At 46.6% G+C, this 19,587-nt stretch overlaps 1 protein-coding gene across 1 annotated transcript; it reads right to left on the reverse strand.

The window, feature by feature from the left end:
- Nucleotides 1–820: 820 nt before the first annotated feature.
- On the reverse strand, nt 821–10,880 carry TXNDC2 (thioredoxin domain containing 2). The gene is made up of 3 exons (XM_047827383.1): nt 10,766–10,880; nt 3,566–3,912; nt 821–3,247 (listed from the first exon to the last, which is right to left on the reverse strand). The coding sequence occupies exons 2-3, from the start codon at nt 3,663–3,665 to the stop codon at nt 1,674–1,676; spliced, it is 1,674 nt and encodes a 557-aa protein (XP_047683339.1). The 5' UTR covers nt 3,666–3,912; nt 10,766–10,880; the 3' UTR covers nt 821–1,673.
- Nucleotides 10,881–19,587: the final 8,707 nt, after the last annotated feature.

Here is a 19,587-nt window from a genome sequence, read left to right on the forward strand (position 1 = left end):
TCCTCGCCAGAGGACCGGAGAATGCATGCCCCACCTAGGGGAGGTAATGCCACTCAGCCTCTAAGAGGAGGTTGGTTTCTTGAGGTGATGCAAACCCAGATTGCCAGGTTTTACAATTTTTCAGGAAAAGCTAGAATTCAAGATTTTAAAGGGAATTCTGGTTTTTGAAATGTTGACAACTAGTTCAAATTCTTTAAAACACTTTGGACCCGCAGAAGACAGGATAGGATGGTGGCCGATGAGGAATAAGGGGAAAAAAGAGGAGTTGTTCCTTGGTGGGTAGAAGTTTTGGTTATACAGGATGGATAAGTTCTAGAGATTTTCTGTACAACATCGTGCCTACAGTTAACAACACAGTATCGTGCATTTAAAAATGTGTTAAGAGGCTACTGGGGCACCTCGGTGGCTCAGTTGGTTAAGCGTCAGACTTCAGCTCAGGTCACGATCTCACGGTTCGTGGGTTTGAGCCCCGTGTCTGGCTCTGTGCTGACAGCTCAGAGCCTGGAGCCTGCTTCGGATTCTGTGTCTCCCTCTCTCTCTGACCCTCCCCCGTTCATGCTCTGTCTCTCTCTGTCTCAAAAATAAATAAACGTTAAAAAAAATTTTTTTTTAATTTGTTAAGAGGTTAGACCTCATATTATGTGCTCTTACCATCACCACCACCACAACAAAAAAGACGACATACAAGGAAACCTCTGGAGGCGATGGGTATGTTTATTATCTTGATTGTGGTAATATCATAAGTCCATGAATATGTCCAAACTCATCAAATCGTATACATTAAATATTTGCTAGTATAGGTGTGCGTATCCCATACAGATTTTTCTTTTGTAAACACAAAACTCTGGACCAAGCCACCATCTGTGACCCAGACCTGGGCCTTTGGGCTCTGAGACATCTGGGAGCAGGTTTTAGAAACCCAGTTACCAGGAGACAAAGTAAGAAATCTGCCACCGGGGAGCTGATGTCATAATGGCACTGAGGATCACCCTGACTTTGACCTGAGTAATAAAGCGCTCGGTCTGAGAAACCAGAAGCTTTGGGCTCTGTCGAGGTTTTTGTGGGCGCGATTAGTAGTAAAAGGCCTGCACTCGAGATCTGGGAAGCTGGCTTTGAGCTTGGCTGTGCCAGCCACGAATCCCACGCGGGGTGGGTGAAGCCATGGGATTTCCAGAGCCCTCCAGAGCACTCCCTGCACCCAGAGGAGGTTAGGCATGATCTGTGGATCTTTCAAATTCTGTATTTCCCAAAGTCTCCTATCAGAAACCCCAAAAGATATGTGAGCATGAGAAAAGTAGTCTCCACTCACCTTTCAATCATGTACTTGTACCGAAGAACTGTCTAAATTTCCACTGTTGCCCCAAACACCAAATGAGCTGGATTTCCAAGGGTGAGTTCCCAAACAAATCACAATACAAAAATACAAGACAGGTGGACTCCCAATCTCCACCAAAGGAAACTTTACTATCACCCTTTCCTACCAATGAAGACATGGTCACAGTAGGCTTCAGTGCCTTACCACTTTTCGAAAAGGTGGAGTTAATACTTAATAATTTATGAGCAGGGGGCCATTCAGACACACACTTTTGTTACGCCTCACCTTTTTTGGTAAATAAAAAAGCAATCACAAACTATCACGAGCCGACTGTCTACAATGCTTTCAGAATCCACAGTTACTTTAACTCTGCAATGATCGCTTCGAGTTTTTCTGTAACGGCGCCGCAAAATTCGCCCACCTTTTCTTCTTTCTTATAAAACTGAAAGGTTGGGATGCACATGATCTCAAGGTCCTTCACCAGCTCATCACACTCATCAGCATCCACTTCCAGGAACACCACGTCCTCGTACTTGACAGACAAGGAATGGAAAAGGGGCTTGATGGTCCTGCAGGGCCCACACCACGTGGCTGAGAAGTCCACGGCCACCAGCCTCTCCCCAGCCTCCTTGAGCGCCAACTCGAAGTCCTCCTTGCTTAGGATCATCTTCACCAAGTCCACTTCCAGAAGCTCCATTGACCCTGATGCCTTCAGGACGTCTCCTTCTATGGGCGGGATGGCTTCTTTTGAGGACTTGGGGATATCACCTTCCTTAGGCTGGATGCTGTCTTCTGAGCACTTGGTGTCACCCTCTCTGGGCAGGATGTTTTCTTCGGAGGACTTGGGGTTGGGGATGTGTTTGGACAGGGTAGATTTCACTAATAGCTTGGGGCTGTTGATCTGTTTAGACAGGAAAGGTTTTGCTGAGAACTTAGGGGTGTTGGCCTGTTTGGGCAGAATGGATTTTGCTAAGAACTTGAGACTGTTGCCCTGCTTAGGCAGGATGGTTTTGGCCAGGGACATGGGGATGTTATCCTGCTTGGGTGGGATGTTTTTTTCTAAGGAAGTAGACATTCCATCCTCCTGCAGCAGGGTGGTTTTTTCTGAGGAACTGGGGGTGTCACCGTGCTTGGGTGCAATAATTTTTTCTGAAGAATTGGAGCTATCAGCCTGCTTGGGTGGGATCCTTTCTTCTGAGGGATTGGGGGTATCACTCTCCTTGGGTAGAATGACTTTTCCTGAAAAATTTGGGGTGTCAGTCTGCTTGGGTGGGATGGTTTTTGCTGGGGAATTGGGGGTACCAGCCTGTTTGGGTGGGATGCTTTTTGCTGGGGAATTGGGGATATCAGCCTGTTTGGGTTGGGTGATTTTGGTTGGGAAATTGAGGGCATTGCCATGCTTGGGCAGGATCATTTTCGCTGAAGAATTGGGGATACTGCCATGCTTGGGTTGGATGATTTTTGCTGAAAACCTGGGGGTGTCAACCTGCTTGGGTGAGATGGATTTTGCTGAGAAACTTGGGATGTTAGCCTGTTTGGGTGGAATGGGTTTTGCTAAGGGATTGGAGATGCCAGCTTGCTTGAGCGGGATAATTTTTTCTGGAGAATTGGGGGTATCAGCCTGCCTGGGCAGGATCATTTTTGCTAAAGAATTGGGGATACTGCCCCGCTCGCGAGGGATGATTTTTGCTGAAAAACTGGGGGTGCCAGCCTGCTTGGGTTGCATGGTCATTGCTGAGAAATTGAAGATGTTACCGCCCTGTGCTGGTGGGAATATGACCTTGAGCTGTGGACCTTTGGATTGCTTTGCAGGCATGTGTTGTATGTTGTCGGCCTCCGAAGCCGAGGCCTTCTCCTGGATGTGTGCTGTGTCCAAGAATTCTGGGACCAGGGGAGTCACGTGGCTGGACAGGCCCTGTAATAATGGACTTTCTGAACAAAAAAGTAAATAAGTAAAAATGCAAAAGAAGAAACAACAACAAAAATTCTTATCACGTACTCCAGGGAAGACCAATGCCATGGTTAGAGCCCACAAATGTAGTTTTGTGAATGACGCATCACTCTGAAAAATCACATTCAACAGAAGGCCAAGCGGCACGTGATTACGCGTATCGTTTGGTAGAGTTGTTTTTTTTTTTTAAACTACAACTTTTCTCTGCTTTAATACTGCTGTCTGCTCCTTGAGCATGTAGGTCCCTAAGGTGACCTCCCCCCCCGCCCCCGCACCCCTACCTCCCCCTCCCGCCTTACCATTAGCGTCACCTTGATCGGCTTCTTGTTTCTCTGGACTCATGTTCGGATCTTCCGGGGTTCCAGCTCTATCACTTTCCACTTCCTGTTCCTTGTCCATATCCACTCAGACTTCACACGTGCCTCAGAGTGGAGACGAGGCTGTACCCTCCAACTTTCTCCAGCCTCTCCTGCCTGACATCATAATATGAGTAACGACTTGCATTCGGGTGGTACTCACGGCTGGCTTTCCTTCTTTGTACTCAGAGCAGTAGTATTCGAGAGTCTCGTGACAGCCTTGGTTATGGTGGCCGTGCCGTGTGTTAGGCTGTGCCCGGTGCCTGATGTGCATTCATAGGCATTATTTCCTATAACACAACAAACCACTGAGGTAAGTACCATTATGATCCCCGCCTTACAAACAAGAATATTGAGCCCTGGAGAAGTTATGTAACTTGCTCAAGGTCACAAAGCCAGGAGATGGGCGGGTTCCAAGCCTGCTCCCCGAACGCTACGCCGAACTGTGCCGTTTGCCAAATCCCTGCCCAGCATGGTAACTCGAAACCACCTTTCCTACAACCTTCCTCTAGGACTCTCCGGCTCCAGCTGTCCCTTTCTGACTCACCCGCTCTAACCATCTAAGTGTTTCCTCCTAATCACGTTACCCTCCTCTGCAAAGTCCTGCCTGACCGTCAGGTGTTCGATTTGACTATTTGGAAGGGAGTAGATTATGACGCAGAGAAATTCCCTGAGAAGAGGTGAAAACGTCACACCTTCCATCCCAATAGATGGGGAGCCAAGAGAACAGGTACATAGATGTGTTCAGAGGGAAGCTGACAGCAGAGGAATATTTGCCTGGGCTCCGTTGGGGAGGCCAGGAAATACCCACATTCACATGGACTGCTCATCGACATGGCAGCGTGGGTCACTAGCAGAGGGTGTGACTGGATTCTTGGGCCTGGCGCAGGCTCCTGACCCCACAGCCTGCTGTACCCATGCCAGGGATCTGGAAATCCTGCACAGCCAGTGCCGGGGACGCGAGCGTCCCGCGAAGACCGGCAGACCTATAGGGGCCTCGAGGAAGAAGCGAGAAGCCACTATGAAGGGGGATTTGTCATGAGAGGGCAACGACTGGGGTGACAGGTTCAACCAGTGGGTGAGAGCACGGTGCCCCAACCCCTAGATGGGCCCGGTGGTCCTCAGCAGTCCTTAGTCGAGGCAGCAGGCCAGACTAGCCACTTTACAAGCCGAATCGGAGCCAGAGGGCTGGGCCACAACTGGGCTGCACGGCCCTGTGCACCCAGATATTGTGGAGAAAGGGGAGGAATTGGAAAGACTGAGCTGCTACCAGAATGAGAAAGCGTGCATCAGGCTGAAAGTCCACAAGCAGGCAGATTGAATTCCTGCCCCTCCCTCCTCGAATCCCCATCGAGACAAGGCTCATGGAGGAAGGAGATCCACTGCAGGAAATTTTTAAAGCCATAGTATATTTGCACATCTTCATGAAAGTGAGGAGATCTGTGACCATGGTACATTCATACTTGGGGACCTGAGCTGTGTTTTAGGTTTGGCAGAGCTGTTCGAATTATTTCTCCTCTTCAGTCTGAAATTCAGATGGATTCCAAGCAACCGGAAATATCAACGCCTCTGAATCATTTTCATTCAACTTGTCATAAAATGTATCTTTTTCCCTTAAAATGTATTTTCTCCGTTAGCACAAGCTGGCCCCCAAATTGCTCCTGAACCCTTATGTCAGTGGTGGTTCTGTGAGGGAAACAATAAATCAGCTATTCTAGGCATAGAAAGATTTATCTAATTATAACGTAGCTGGAAAGGCTGCCTTTGGGCTAGATATCCTGGAATAATTCCTAGAAAAATGAGCAGGGCTTCAGACCTGGCCTGTCAGGGGGTGCGACCTTCATGATATCAGGAAGGCAGGAATCAGAAAGTTGCCACTAAAATGGCTGACTTCAAGAACTTTCTGTTCCAGCTGCCAACCAAGGGTGAGAGAGCCACCGCTCCAACTCCCTCTCAACTCAAAACTAGGGCTGAACTAGAAAGCTAGGGCAGAGGGAGGACAAAGTTGCAAGATGATGGCTTCCTTCGCATGCGGGTCCATCTACTGGTGGAATCGGTTTTGAATCCAGAACCCTAGGGGAGGCCAAAAAATGTGGTCTTCAGATTTCCAGCCTCTACAGTGCAGGCAGCCACACTAGAAGTTGGAATAAACACTGCATGGAAATTCATTTCTACCCCACGCTCGCAATGACGACACGACAGTCTAGTTTTTACACACTAGGCTGGCACAACTTTTTGGTTTTATAATTACAAAAATAATACATATTCATGATACAAACGTGAGGAAACACACGAATAAAAAAATAAGATTGGCACTCAAAGTGCCAATCTTCAAGGATCACCGTTATCAATACTGTGATGTATATTCTTGTCTTTCTTGGATTTATACTACCGTAATCCTTTTCATGGAAGAATATATTTTGAATCCTCTCTTTTGGATTTTGAACCTCCAGAACAGTGAGACATACATTTCTGTTGTTTAAGCCACCCAGTCAGTGGTATAACAGCCCTAGCAAACTAATATGGCAGCCATAGACATGGGCATGGCTGTGTCATAATAAAACTTTATTTACAAAAACAGGCAGGTGGCCAAAGGACATAGCTGGCCAATCCCCGCCCTATATAATCATTTTTAATGATTGACTAATGTTCTTTTTAAAGGATGAACTACAATTTACTTAAATCATTTCATATTGATGGATATAAAGGTTGTTTTTATTATTTGCCGGTGTAAGCAATACAACAATAAGGATTTATAGATAAACGTGTTCACATATTCTTAATTATTTTCTTAGAATACAATTCTAGAGGGGCACCTGGGTGGCTCAGTCAGTTAAACGTCCGACTTCAGCTCAGGTCATGATCTCATCGTTCATGGGTTCGAGTCCCATACTCGGGGTGGGGATTATGCTCCATCTCCTTGAGGGAGGGGTATCTACATAATTTTATTTGGAATTTCTCTGTTTGGGAGGTTTGTCTCTCCCATCCTCCATTTATTTGTTCCATTCATTTATTTACGTTAGTGTCGACTCATGGACATTTGTTTTATACCTTGGGTTATAATCCACGACTATGAACTTTATTTGTTGCTCACATCCTCTCAGCTTTGACCACTGAGAACTCTTTCAGTTGGCTCCCGTGTCCTTTTGATTTACACACACCTGTAGTTTTGTTTGTTGAGCATGTCCTTGCCTTCTGGAACTACAAGATGCTCCAGGCTCATTCTATAGATTCACTGCCATATCCCTAGAATCGTCCATTTCTTTAATGAGCCCTGCTTCCTTTTATTGCAGAATGGTGTTTAGAAAACAAAATCTGAGCTGGGTGTGCTTGTTGATACTGGGTGCCATTGCCTTTAGACTCAGTGAGCATAACTAGGAACTGGATATAGATGTAACTAACCTGTGCACACACACACCTTTATTGCTATTTCTATGTCAGTATCTGTATTAAGCGAACTATGAGTTCATATTGATGTCCTTGACTTTAATTCAGTACCACATGGTTCATTGTAGCCTTTCCCCCAAGCTTGTCTGTAAACTTCTATTCCAAAAGTGACTTGGTCCCCACTGTCTGCCACTCATTTATTTATTTGTCCAATTCCAGTAGACACATATAATGGTTTCAGAATGGTTAACCTGTCCCTCCATGGTAAACAGCTTCATCACCTAGAACACAGCGCTTTTGTACGGTTCCTTTTGTCTTTATAGGCTTATCGTTTCTAGTCATTTCCAAAGTTACTTAGGTCGGCCTCTTCCCCCCCACCCCCACCCCTTCAATGAAATTATGCCATACATTTGTAGTAGGTATTTTCTTTTGTCACATTCTGCATTTCATTCTGGGATCCCCTACCCTCTGGACTGAATTTTTTTCCAAATTTGCATACATTAAGGTTCACTCTGTGCATTGGAGTCCTCTATGTTTGACAAATGAGTGTTATTATTATTCATCACTACAGGACCATACAAAATAGTTTCCCTGCCCTAAAAAAAAATCTGTGCTTCACCTAGTCAACCCTCACCCTCTTGCAAATTCATGGCAGCCACTGATTTGTCTCTGTAGCCTTGCTTTTTCTAGGATGTCACATAAATGGGATCATATAATTTGTAGCCTTCTCAGATTGACTTCTTTCGCTTAGCAATATGTATTTAAGATCCCCCATGCTGATTTTTGTGTCAATGGTTTGTTTCTTTCGACCACTGAACAGATAATAAAGCATTTTAACTAAACTATAGGAGGCAGATCTAAGACAAGAATTTGAGCACAGGTATTTATTTGGGACATGATCCCAGGAGACATTGGTAGGGCAGTGGGGAGGGAATCAAGCCAGCTGTCACTGTGCGCACTAGGGGTCACTCCCACTGGGGACTGGGGGAGAGTACAAAGCATACCTCAAGCGATCCTTCCTTCCTTCCTTTTGGGTGCTCTTTCCGGGGGCATCAAGTCTGGCATTTGTGCTTGCCCGTGCACTTGCTCTACCTGTTCCCTGCAGGGGCACCTGAGCCACCCGAGAGAGATGCAGGTGTTTGCAGTAAGTAGTCATTTGAGAATAGGGATGAGAGCTAACAGGCTGTGCATGGAGCAGGGCATCCTGTTCAGCTGGAAGGCGACGCTGCACAAAGCAGCTGTAACTGAGGAGTAGACAGAAGGGAGTAGGGAGAGAAGGTTTCCATCTTCGGTGGGGTGCACACTGTCTTCTCTGGGCATCTAGAGCTCCAGAAAATGAGCCCAAAATAGGGTCAAGGGCTGGCACTCAGAAAGAATCAGCTGGATGTCATTGCCATGTGCCTTTGGTGGCAACCGTGATACGAGGCAGTCTTGCAATTGCTTTCTGGAGCCACTGCCACCTTGGCAGAGACCCAAGGGTCTCAGGGGCCTGGGTTCAGATGGCCAGAGGGGGCTAGAGCAGGATGGGGGAGGGAAAGGATGAATAAGCATGTGAAACGGGGAGCACAGTGAAGAGACCCAGAAGCCCCCCATAGAAGAAAGAGCTCCATGGCCAGAGAAATGCTATTGGGACTATTCTGGGGATCCAAGTGCATGCACAGGTGTGCGTGTGTGTGTGTGTACCCACCATAGTGAAAACACCAATTAATACAACTTCATAATATTTTATAATACACTGGCAGATATTATTCAGTTCCACATTTGTTGAGTATTTACGTAGGACGCAAATGAGGCTATCCACCAGGGATAAAGAAACGAGCAGACCCCGGGGGCTACCTCCTTAGGGCATTTGTTGTAATGAGGAAAGCAGACACCACAAAATGGGGTTTCTATTCCAAAACGTAAGCAAGACCATTTATTCAGATATACATGTATATGCATCTGTATGTATTAATATATGTAAATATATAAAATAAAGAGAAAACTTGGCTTTGAAGGCCCTGCCTAACACCCACTATACTAATTGCTTTGAGCAGGTAAAGGGAGAGGAGAAATGGGTTTGAGAAAAAGATCAAAACGGACTTCAGCTTTGTCTATTATATTCAATTTCATTTTGCTTAATTAAATATGTGTGTGCCTGTAAATCACAAATGCTTCGAAATCAAATGTTAATATTTGTTAATTCTATATGGTGGGCACTCATACGTGGGTTTGTTGCATTAATCTTTGAGATGTTCTGTAAGACTTCACGTAAAAGAGGCGGGACACCAGCTGGGAGTTATTGCATGTCCCGATGCGGGGCAGTAAGGGCCACCATGGGCCGTGAGGATGACATCTTTCATGCAGGTGGCTCATGCTGCAGTGACATGTCAGCTCCTTAAGAACAGGCACCTCTGAAGGGATTTAACTAGAAGGTTCAACTACAGTTTTATGTGGTTCTAATCATATAGTTGTTAACTGATAGAGACTATTACTTCAATAGAGGCGTGTTCATTCACAGAGAGTCACTCTGTATTAAGAATTATTTTGTAATCAGATCAAAACAGCATGTTTATTGTATGCCTGGTGCTAAAATAGAAGAATGCTTGGGGAACCTGGGTGGCTCAGTCGGTTGAGCATGTGACTTCGGCTCAGATCACGGTCTCGCAGTTCATGGGTTCGAGCCCCGCATCCAGCTCACTGCCATTAGTGAGCCCGCTTTGGATCCTCTGTCTTCCTCTCCCTCTGCTCCTCCCCCACTCATGCTCTCTCTCTTAAAAATAAATAAACATTAAAGAAAAAATATGTATATATATAAACAAGAATGCTTATCGTCATAAAAGCCTTCATTTCAGTACTGGTTGCTCTAAGCAAAAAGGGATCTACGTCTTACATTTCCATCCTATTTTTTGTCGTCGATGTGACCGCTCTTTAAGTATTTTTCCCTAAAGAGATCAGAAAGCAATCAGTTGGACAAGTCATTACACAGAGCTGGATTCGGTGTCTCTTGAATTTTACCAGGCTCACCCACGATATCCTATTACCTTTAGAACATCCCCCAAATCTGAAAGAAGTTGTTGTGGGCTCATGTAAAATAAATAAAGCCATAAATCCATTTAAACACCTATTAGAAAATTGGTTTTTACCTGGTTTCTCAGTGTCATAATAGCAAACATTGGGAAAACTCCTAAGACATTCTAAGCGTTTGTGTGGATTGGTAAATTGCTTACTATTCCTTCTATTTTTCTAGAGTATCCAAAATTTCAAGAATGGACATTTTTTAATGGGAAAGAACTTAATTTCTTAAAGACCAAGCAAATGCTCTTCTTTTCTACCTCCAAATGACTGGGCATACAGAGGATTTGTCATGAACCATCAGTATTTTACCTAAGGTGGATCTTATGCCTTTGTACCTGGCTCTCTGAGTTCAGTACCCCATTCATTCCCCATCAGTTCTAGACACAATGCTATCTATGTTTTGTTCAAGGAAGAGTGGATTATTGGCTTTACTCAGCCCCTTTGTTCTGGTATTTAACACTCAACACTTTTATGGTTGGAGAGACTTTTTGCATAACGTTGAAAGCTCTCCTGTGTGAGTATTTACTAAAAAACTCTGGAGATGCTTTGGTAAGATTCAGGTTAGTTGTCAGTTTGATGGTGTTTTAATACCCATAGGCTTCTCAGAGACTTTAAACATGCACATGACCCCAGCTCATCACTCCTAGGGCAGGGGCTTTGCTCTGTTATACATGGTTCCTTGGATCTCACGATACCCACCTTCTAAAGGAAGCCAGACAAGCAAGCCAGTGGAATGGCACCCTCAGCAGAGCAGAGCAAAACAATGGCTCCCATTGAACATGTCTCAGCACATTAATTGTGGTTTTGGCGCTCAGGGCCCCGGGAAGGGCCCAAGCTCACTCTCACCATTAAGTGAGTGTGGTATTCCGTGGGCTCTTACTGAATGGATGGAGAAAGACATGAATGGGTTACAAGATGGATAATAAGAAACGATCAAAGGTTTACATTAAAACCGTTAACTTAAAATACACTTTTGCTCAAATTATCTTTATTAGCATCTGGCAGACCACCATCTCTAGCTTGGCTTCTGAAGAGAGTAACAGGAAAGTGGCCAAGGAAATTCTCCCCGTAAGACTTTTCCAACCCATCCATACCAGGAACAAAATCAGAACACTGCAAGTAAGTGAAATGAAAAACTGAAATGTCACCCCCCGACACATCGTCCTGGCCACCCATCCCTTCCTGTCAGCACCACACATTTAGTGAAGTGATGTCACATGGCAGAAATCCATAGATCCCGCCTAATCCAAGTGTAAGATAAGATAAGAGAGATTGCCTTGGCATCTTCGGTTGGTGGCCTGGTTTGCAATGCAGCAGGCACTCAAGAAAAACTTGCCTGTGAGTTTCCCTTCCTTCCCGACCCTCTGAGGTAATACCTGATTAACTTCCTGACCTTCAGCTACAGCACTGAGTGTGGAGAATTAAGATGATAAGTTAATACCAGACTCCATGTTTAGCGCAAAAAGCGTACTACCCCAGGGGCACCTGGGTGGCTCAGCCGGTTGAGCGTCCGACTTCGGCTCAGGTCATGATCTGGGCTATTACTCCCCCGGGGGAAGAGGTGAGAAAGCTCCCTGAAACCAAGTGGTGCACTGCCAGGAGAGAGGAGCAAACAGAGATGGCCTTTTTGGCAGGGAAAGAGGGGCCGTGCCACCATGCGGTGAAGGTGGGCAGGAGAGGGCCCCGGCCCATGCTGGGCAGAGACAGGGGCTGGGCCCAGATGAGAGGGGGTATTTCAGCACGTGTCACGGAGTTGGAATGTTACTGGATCTGCACTAGGGCGTCGCACAAAGGTGTGAGGAAATGCCACGATCTGATCTGTACTTTAGCAGTTTCACGGGCAGCATATGCCGCAGACTTGAGGGCCAAGGACAGAATTCAGAGATCTGTTAAGAAGCCATCGCAAGAGCTGAGAGAGAATATATCAAAAGCCGACACTCGGAGAGGGGAAAGAGAGCTAAAAGGCTCAAGAAATTCCAGAAATAGAATTTCGATGGTTTGGCACATGCCTAGGAGAAGCTGACACGGACTCTCACGTTTGAGGCCTGAGCCACCGAGAGACTGTGGCGCAGGAAGCGGACAGGGGACCAGGTGGAGGAGGCTGTGCGTGCCCAACGGGGCATCAGGACACCACGCGGGCACCCATCGGGCAGCTGGGAATCGAATTCTGCTTGATCTCCGGAAAGAAGCCAGACCAGACTACGACTCAGAAGCCAAACACCTGGACGCAGTAGTTGCAATCCTAAAATTGGATGAAATCATAAAAAAGGGGGACACATGGGGTGGAATCAGGAGGACGAGTTCGCAGAAGGGACCTGCAAGGGAATCTTGGCCAAAGAAGGGGCGAACCGCCGGAGGGGAGGTCAACAGCCTCGAGTTCCTACAGGGATGCAGGGAGAGTGAGGAGACAGAGGTCAGCAGTGGGGCCAGGAGGTAGGTCGTCCCTCCATAACCTTTGAAAGGGCAGAATTCCGAATCCCAAATTCCAAATTCGGGTGAGGAGTGAATAATAGAAGATCGAGATTCTCTTTTTAAGGATTTCATTAATGCAAGGCAAGAGTAGCTTGGGGGGGGGGGGGGCAGAAAGAAAATGGATGACAGCTGATCAACCCTAGAGAAGGTTTATGGGTAGATGTAAGTTGACCAGAGGTGGGAAATCGTGCAGGCGGGCTTTAAGACAGAAGAAGAAAAGAAAAAAAAAAAAAAAAAAAAAGCATGGGACATGCTTTAGAAGTGAGTCGGGATCTTTTTCCAAGGGATGAGGAAAAGAGAGAGAATAGGTACAAATGGAGAGAAAATGCGAGGTGAAGGAGAGCAGAGGAAGCCTGGCCACTCTCGGGTCGTCCAGGCCCCCTTGGGGACACCATTTTGCGCCAGCTTCTCAGGCGCATATTCAGGGCAACATCAGAGTCGCGGGGCCTTGATGCAAAAGTCATTTCAAAAGGCCAGTTAAGAACTTCAGTCAGGGCTGAGCAAATGGTGTCAATATCGAGGTCAGGGATACAGAAAAGATAAATCGAGCTGCCTGAGAGGTGGGGTCAAGGAGAGCCACACCTGCAGTTCGGGATCAGATAATAGTTCCCTGAAACTAGCAAATCTCACTAATGGAGTGTTTCAGCTCTGGTGGCCTGAGCTGGTTAACCCTGAGCTCCCCAGCCTGCACTCCCTCCCGAGGTGCAAGGATGAGAGTGTGGGCCTCCGCAGGGATGGATGTCACCCAGCCTACTGACTAGAAAACTGAGAGCCAGGAAGGGCTCCATGCTCCTTCCATACAGATGAGAATAACTGTGCATGCTTCTCAGATTTGTAAGTTTATTTATTTTTGAGAAGGGGGGGGTCAGGGAGGGAGGAGAGGAAGAGCATGCACCAGCAGGGGAGGGGCAGAGAGAGAGGGGGCGGGGGGGGGGCAGGGGAGAATCCTAAGCAGGCTCCACACTGTCAGCACAGAGCCCGACGCAGGGCTCGATCACACGAACTGTGAGATCACGACCTGAGCAGAAACCCAGAGTCAGACACTCAACGCGCTGAGCCACCCAGGCGCCCCTCAGATTGGTTTTAAGGCTGAAAGGAGATACAACTTGAAAGTATTTCGTTTAGGAGAAGGATTCAATGAGTGTAGATTTCCTTTCCTTCAATCCTTGTTTTTGTGTTTTAATTTTTTAATGTTTTATTTTTATTTTTGAGAGAGAGAGAGAGAGATTGCAAACAGGGGAGGCACAGAGAGAGACGGAGACAAGGAATCTGAAGCAGGCACCTGGCTCTGAGCTGTCAGCACTGAGCCCGACACAGGGCTCGAACCCACAAACCGTGAGATCGTGACCTGAGCCAAAGGTCATCGTGACCTGATACTTAACTGACTGAGCCACCCAGGCGCCCCTTCTTTCAATCTTTTGTATTTATGGTACTTACAATGACAGCAAAGAAAGGAGAAAATAGAAGGTGGCCAAAAGCTCCAGTTATAAAGAATTAAGTCCTGGGCATATGACACGGTAACCATCGTTTATAATACTGTATCATATATTCGAAAGTTGCTAAGCGAATAGATCTTCAAAGTTCTCATTTTTTCTTGTGAAAAACAATTTGTACCATGTGTGGTGATGGCTGTTAAGTAGAGTTATTATGGCGGTCATTCTGCAATGTATACAAACATTGAATCATTACATCCTATCCCAGGAACTAATGCCAGATGTCAATTTTACCTCAAAAAGTATTCTTTTTCATTTTTTTTATTAAAATTTTTTTTTAACGTTTATTTATTTTTGAGACAGAGACAGAGCATGAATGGGGAGGGTCAGAGAGAGAGGGAGACACAGAATCTGAAACAGGCTCCAGGCTCTGAGCTGTCAGCACAGAGCCCGACGCGGGGCTCGAACTCACAGACCGCGAGATCATGACCTGAGCCGAAGTCGGCCGCTTAACCGACTGAGCCACCCAGGCGCCCCTCGTTTTTTAAAATTAAAACACGAGAAAAGACGAACCGTAGCTAACGTTTGACTTCTGTGTCTCTTACTGGTCTATGGTCTTGGGCAATTTAGTTACCCTCCTGTGCCTCAGTTTCCTCATGTGTAGAATGGAGGTGATAACAGAAATGGAAGAACGATAAAGAGGGTTGTAAAAATAAAAAGAGGCAATGGGATGTAAAACGCCGAGGACCATATCTGGCACATGGCAAGTCGCTATATCCATGTTAGCTGTTACTGGTTTTGAGCATTTGGTGCTGGGATGGTAAGAAGTGCTTTCTGTACAATGAAACCCCTGCAGCCCTGCGAGTGGAGACGGCAGCTGCCTGGGAGCTGCCAGATAGGAAGGCCTCTCACACGCGCTCTCACCGAATCCTCGTGACGCACCCAAGAGTCAGGTACGAAGGGCTCTCCGTACCTTACGTGACACCTGTGCCCAGGTGTTGGCAGGATTCCGAATTTTGTTTGGATTTTTTATAAAAATCCTGGGGCGCCTGGGTGGCTCTGTCGGTTGGGCATCCGACTCCGGTTCAGGTCATGATCTCGCGGTCGGTGAGTTCGAGCCCCACGTCGGGCTCTGTGCTGACAGCTCAGAGCCTGGAGCCCGTTTCAGATTCTGTGTCTCCCTCTCTCTCTGACCTTCCCCCATTCATGCTCTGTCTCTCTGTCTCAAAAAAAATGAATAAACGTTTAAAAAAAATTAAAAATCCAGCGGAGTCAGGGATGGAATCCTCTAAGCAACCAGTAGTATTTCTGCAACTAAAGGTGTAGATATGCACCCCTGGTTGGATAAATACTCAACGACAAATGGCATCTCATCAGTTCGGATCTAGTTCTACTCCAGATGAGTCCGTACCAAACTTAGAAAAAAAACCTCTCCGCTCGTGAAGCTCTTTGGACTCCAGAATTGTGGACAAGTGTGCATAGGAATTATTTTCTGCATCTTGCGTACGAGGAAGCCGGGGCTCAGCGACATTAATCTGCTAAACATCCCACTGCCAGCACACAGAGCTGGGGGTCGGACTCGGGGGACTAGACCTCTTGATCTTAATCTCCACACCACATGGCTCCAGGGAAAGGAACAAACATAAGAAAATGGCAACTTCACAAATCCAGGGCAGAGGTCGAAGCCAATGGCAATAATCATGGCTACCAGGCGTCTGGGCTAAGTGCCTTACACAACAATTTCACTTAGTGTTGACACCGAATCCGTGATGTGGACACTATCCCCGTTTTTCAGGTGAAAACTGAGGCTCAGAGAAACCAAGTAACTTGTTCAGGATCTTATGATGAGTAAGGGGTGGGCTGATTCCGAGCCCCGGTTCCTACCCCTGTGGTCACCATGCTTTCCCCAGTCAAGCCTCCCTGTCTGCCTTCAACAGAATGTCTTCTTCTCATTCCTGCCATTCTTGGTTTTCTCGTCCTTTCCTTTATGTCGGTTTCCTCCTTCATAAGCTTGGAAATTGTATACATCTGAATGGACTCATTCAGCACCGGCTCATGGTAGCCCTCAACAAATACTTGTTGGATAAATGGATGGATGGATGGATGGATGGATGACTTTAGCAAGACAGCTGTGATGAGGTACTTACCCAGGAACTCCTGAATTTTCTGTCCCACCTCCCCAACACCCACCTTCCATCTTGCTAGAGGCTGGACCAGAATGACCTTGTGTCCCAATGTGCCTGAGACTATCCAACTTAATCCTGTTGTACCAGCTTGATATTGACAGCATCCCCTTCACTCTCAATAAAGTCTGCAATAAAACAGAGGATTTTGGAACTCAAAAGGGAAAGGCTTGAGAAAGCTAGTGTAAAGTTATGGCCTGCTTCCCCCCACCCCTACACCCCCTGGGCTATGGGAAGGGAGCAGCGGAGAAGCTGAGATAGCTTACATGCAGACACAATCTGGGTGAGGTGGGCCCAGCACCAGCTTCCCACTGGCCTCCCAGAAAGAGGACTGAGAACTGTGCCCCCCACCCAGGCAGTCATCGGGGTCCCCAGCAATAGAGGAGGAATGCTGGCAAAGCCCACCTGACACAGTCCAGGCTGCTGCCCTACCAATCTCTGAGGACCCCAGGGGAGCTCATGCTCTCATCCAAAATCTTCCCAGGACCTTTAAGCGGGGTGCAGAAGCAGACTGGAGGGGGCCAGGTGCACAAGACAAGGGAGACAGAGAAAGACCTCTGTGTTGGCCAGACAGTGAGACCCAGAAACACTACAGCAGCCCCCCGGGAGCTTAGATGCATCCTTACCACACCACGTCACCCACCCTTGGGAGCACGTGAGGGTTAAATCGTGACAGTGCGCTTAAACCCACAGTGACGGAAGCCAGAGTTTACGGGGTAAAACTAGCTGGATGATCATATCCAGCTTTCCACATTAGACAGAACAGGGGCTCAAGGTAGAAATGAAGTTATTATGGAAAAAGCAAGAGTACATTTTCATGCCTCTGACTCTTGTAGCCGGTAACGCTGATTTTTAACACTGTAATTTTTAAGGGTTACGGTATTCTATTTTGTGGTTACAATTTATTCGATTTCCTATCATAGGACATTTGCATCATTCCAAGTTTTCATTATTAATAAACGATACTGGGACAAACACTAGTGAATAAATCTGCACTAACCAGCTAGTACATCGTGAGGTCCCTTGAGCAGTGGATGGAGAGGTCCACCCGGTGAGGAAATGGGGCCTCCTGCCTCCCTCCTATTAGGGAATCGGTGAGGGCTTCAGATGCTGCAGCCCCAGCCAACATCTCAAATTCACCTGTTAAAGACCCTGCACCTAGAACCACCCAGCTAAGCCGTTCCCAAATCCTGCCCACGGAAACTGTAAGAAACAGGTGTTTATAGTTGGGGCACCTGGGCGGCTCAGTTGGTTAAGTGTCCGACTCTTGGTTTTGGCTCAGGTCACCATCTCACAGTTCGTGAGGTCGAGCCCCACGTTGGGCTGCCCACTGACAGCGTGGAGCCTGCTTGGGATTCTCTCTCTCTCCCTCTCTCTCTCTCTGCCTCTCCCCAGTTTGCACTCTCTCTCAAAATAAATAAATAAACTTAAAAAAATAGGTGTTTATTGTTTTAAGACGCTAAGTTTTGGATGAATATGTTATGCATTAATAGGTAACGTATGTGTGTGTTATATATATAATACATACATATACACATATATATGCATATATATATACACACACAAACACAAGTACATGTACTGAAATTAATTCCTACAAATAGAAGAACAGGATTAGTGGGTCATAGGATGTAGTCTTTTCAAATGTCTCAGATACACATTGTCAAAATACTTTGTAGAAGACTTATCGATTTATGCTCTGACCAGCATGAGAGTGCCCGTCTCTAGTACACCTGCCCATGCTTGGTATTATCTGTCTAGTGGTGTCTCAATAAACACCGGAATAGAGAAGGTAGCTTCACATACGTGCAAGAAGCCAGTGGAACGTCATGTTGCTGCACTGTCTTAAAACTTCAGGGAAGACGCTCCTGGAGACAGATGCTCATTAAGTTAGGATGACTCCCTCCTCTTCTAACCAGCAAGCCTTGCTCTTGGGATGATGCTTGTCTGAGCAGGAAATGTTTAAAGACTACTTACAGTAGCCCCAGGCCGTACTCGGCTAAGGATAGCTCTAGACTTTTTGCCCTCGTTCTCCAGAACCCATAAATAACCAGAGTTGTTCTGTAGAAACGTAAAAGGTGCCTCAGTGCACAACTCCTCAGACCGTGCGCTCTATTAAGTAAACCCCGAAGGTGGGACACAGCGAAAGTGAGGGAGCAAGGAGAGAAGGGAATCTCCGTGTAGAATGTTACCGACACAGAAGGCCAAAATTTGGCGGCTAAATCCAGCAATCCATCGGATTGTTCTAAAACGTTTCCCCAAACTGCCATGAATAGGCAACGACTTCCTAGCCAATGCGAAAGAAAGACTCTTCTTCCTGACACAATTGGAACACCAGGTCTCTTGGTGATGGCGGTTTTTGTTTGGTTTCTTGTTTGATGATATTTTGAAGGCAGCTTTCGAAGCACGCGCCTTGGGGAAACTTGAATGCTGAGAAAGCGGGGCACTACTTTCCTCCCTCTTCACACTCCGTTCCAGGTCCATCCACGAATCGAACAAAGCTTTGCCTGGAAGGCACCGGATGTACAGGTGTGCAAAAAAAAAAAGTCCGCGTGTCTGGCGGGCAGGCGGGGGTAGCCGAGACAGTGGAAGGGGGGGCATACGTAAGCCTCAGAAAACGTCCTGAGAACATGAAGTTGGCAAGGACACTTAGGAATTCTTTCCAGCCTGTTTACAAAGTCAACCTAATCCTTCTTTGCTTCTTGGCTCCATAGCCTTTCCCTTTGAAAAAAATTAACACGGCAAAATGCACTGATAAAGCACATACCTTGAAATTACCAGACGCTATCATTTTGTCATATTGGCTTCAGAGTTTTCGATCATGAAGCAGATAAAAATTACTGCTCGTTTATTGCCCATCCGTTCCCTTCCCTGATGCTGTTTGCTTGCCTGCCTCCCCAGAGGTAAGCATGATAGAGAAATCGGTGTTTTTCCTTCCAGTGCCTCCTTTACACACACACACACATTCACAAACAACATATTGTTTTTGTGTCAATTTAGATGCTTGTGTACTTCTTCAGCTTGCTTTATTGACTCATTCAGGCCACAGCTCTGTTGCTCAGGCTGTGCACTGCATAGCTCCTGAAGGTCCTTCATACAGGCCACGGTGAGAGTGTTTCCCTTGGGAGTGTGCAGTACGTAGCCCCACACTCCACATCCTGGGTTTTTTTTTAATTTTTTTTTTTTAATTTTTTTTTTTTCAACGTTTATTTATTTTTGGGACAGAGAGAGACAGAGCATGAACGGGGGAGGGGCAGAGAGAGAGGGAGACACAGAATTGGAAACAGGCTCCAGGCTCTGAGCCGTCAGCCCAGAGCCTGACACGGGGCTCGAACTCCCGGACCGCGAGATCGTGACCTGGCTGAAGTCGGACGCTTAACCGACTGCGCCACCCAGGCGCCCCTTAATTTTTTTTAATGTTTCTATTTTATTT

The sequence above is a fragment of the Prionailurus viverrinus genome, chromosome D3 (genome assembly GCF_022837055.1).
Source record: "Prionailurus viverrinus isolate Anna chromosome D3, UM_Priviv_1.0, whole genome shotgun sequence".
Taxonomy (NCBI): domain Eukaryota; kingdom Metazoa; phylum Chordata; class Mammalia; order Carnivora; family Felidae; genus Prionailurus; species Prionailurus viverrinus.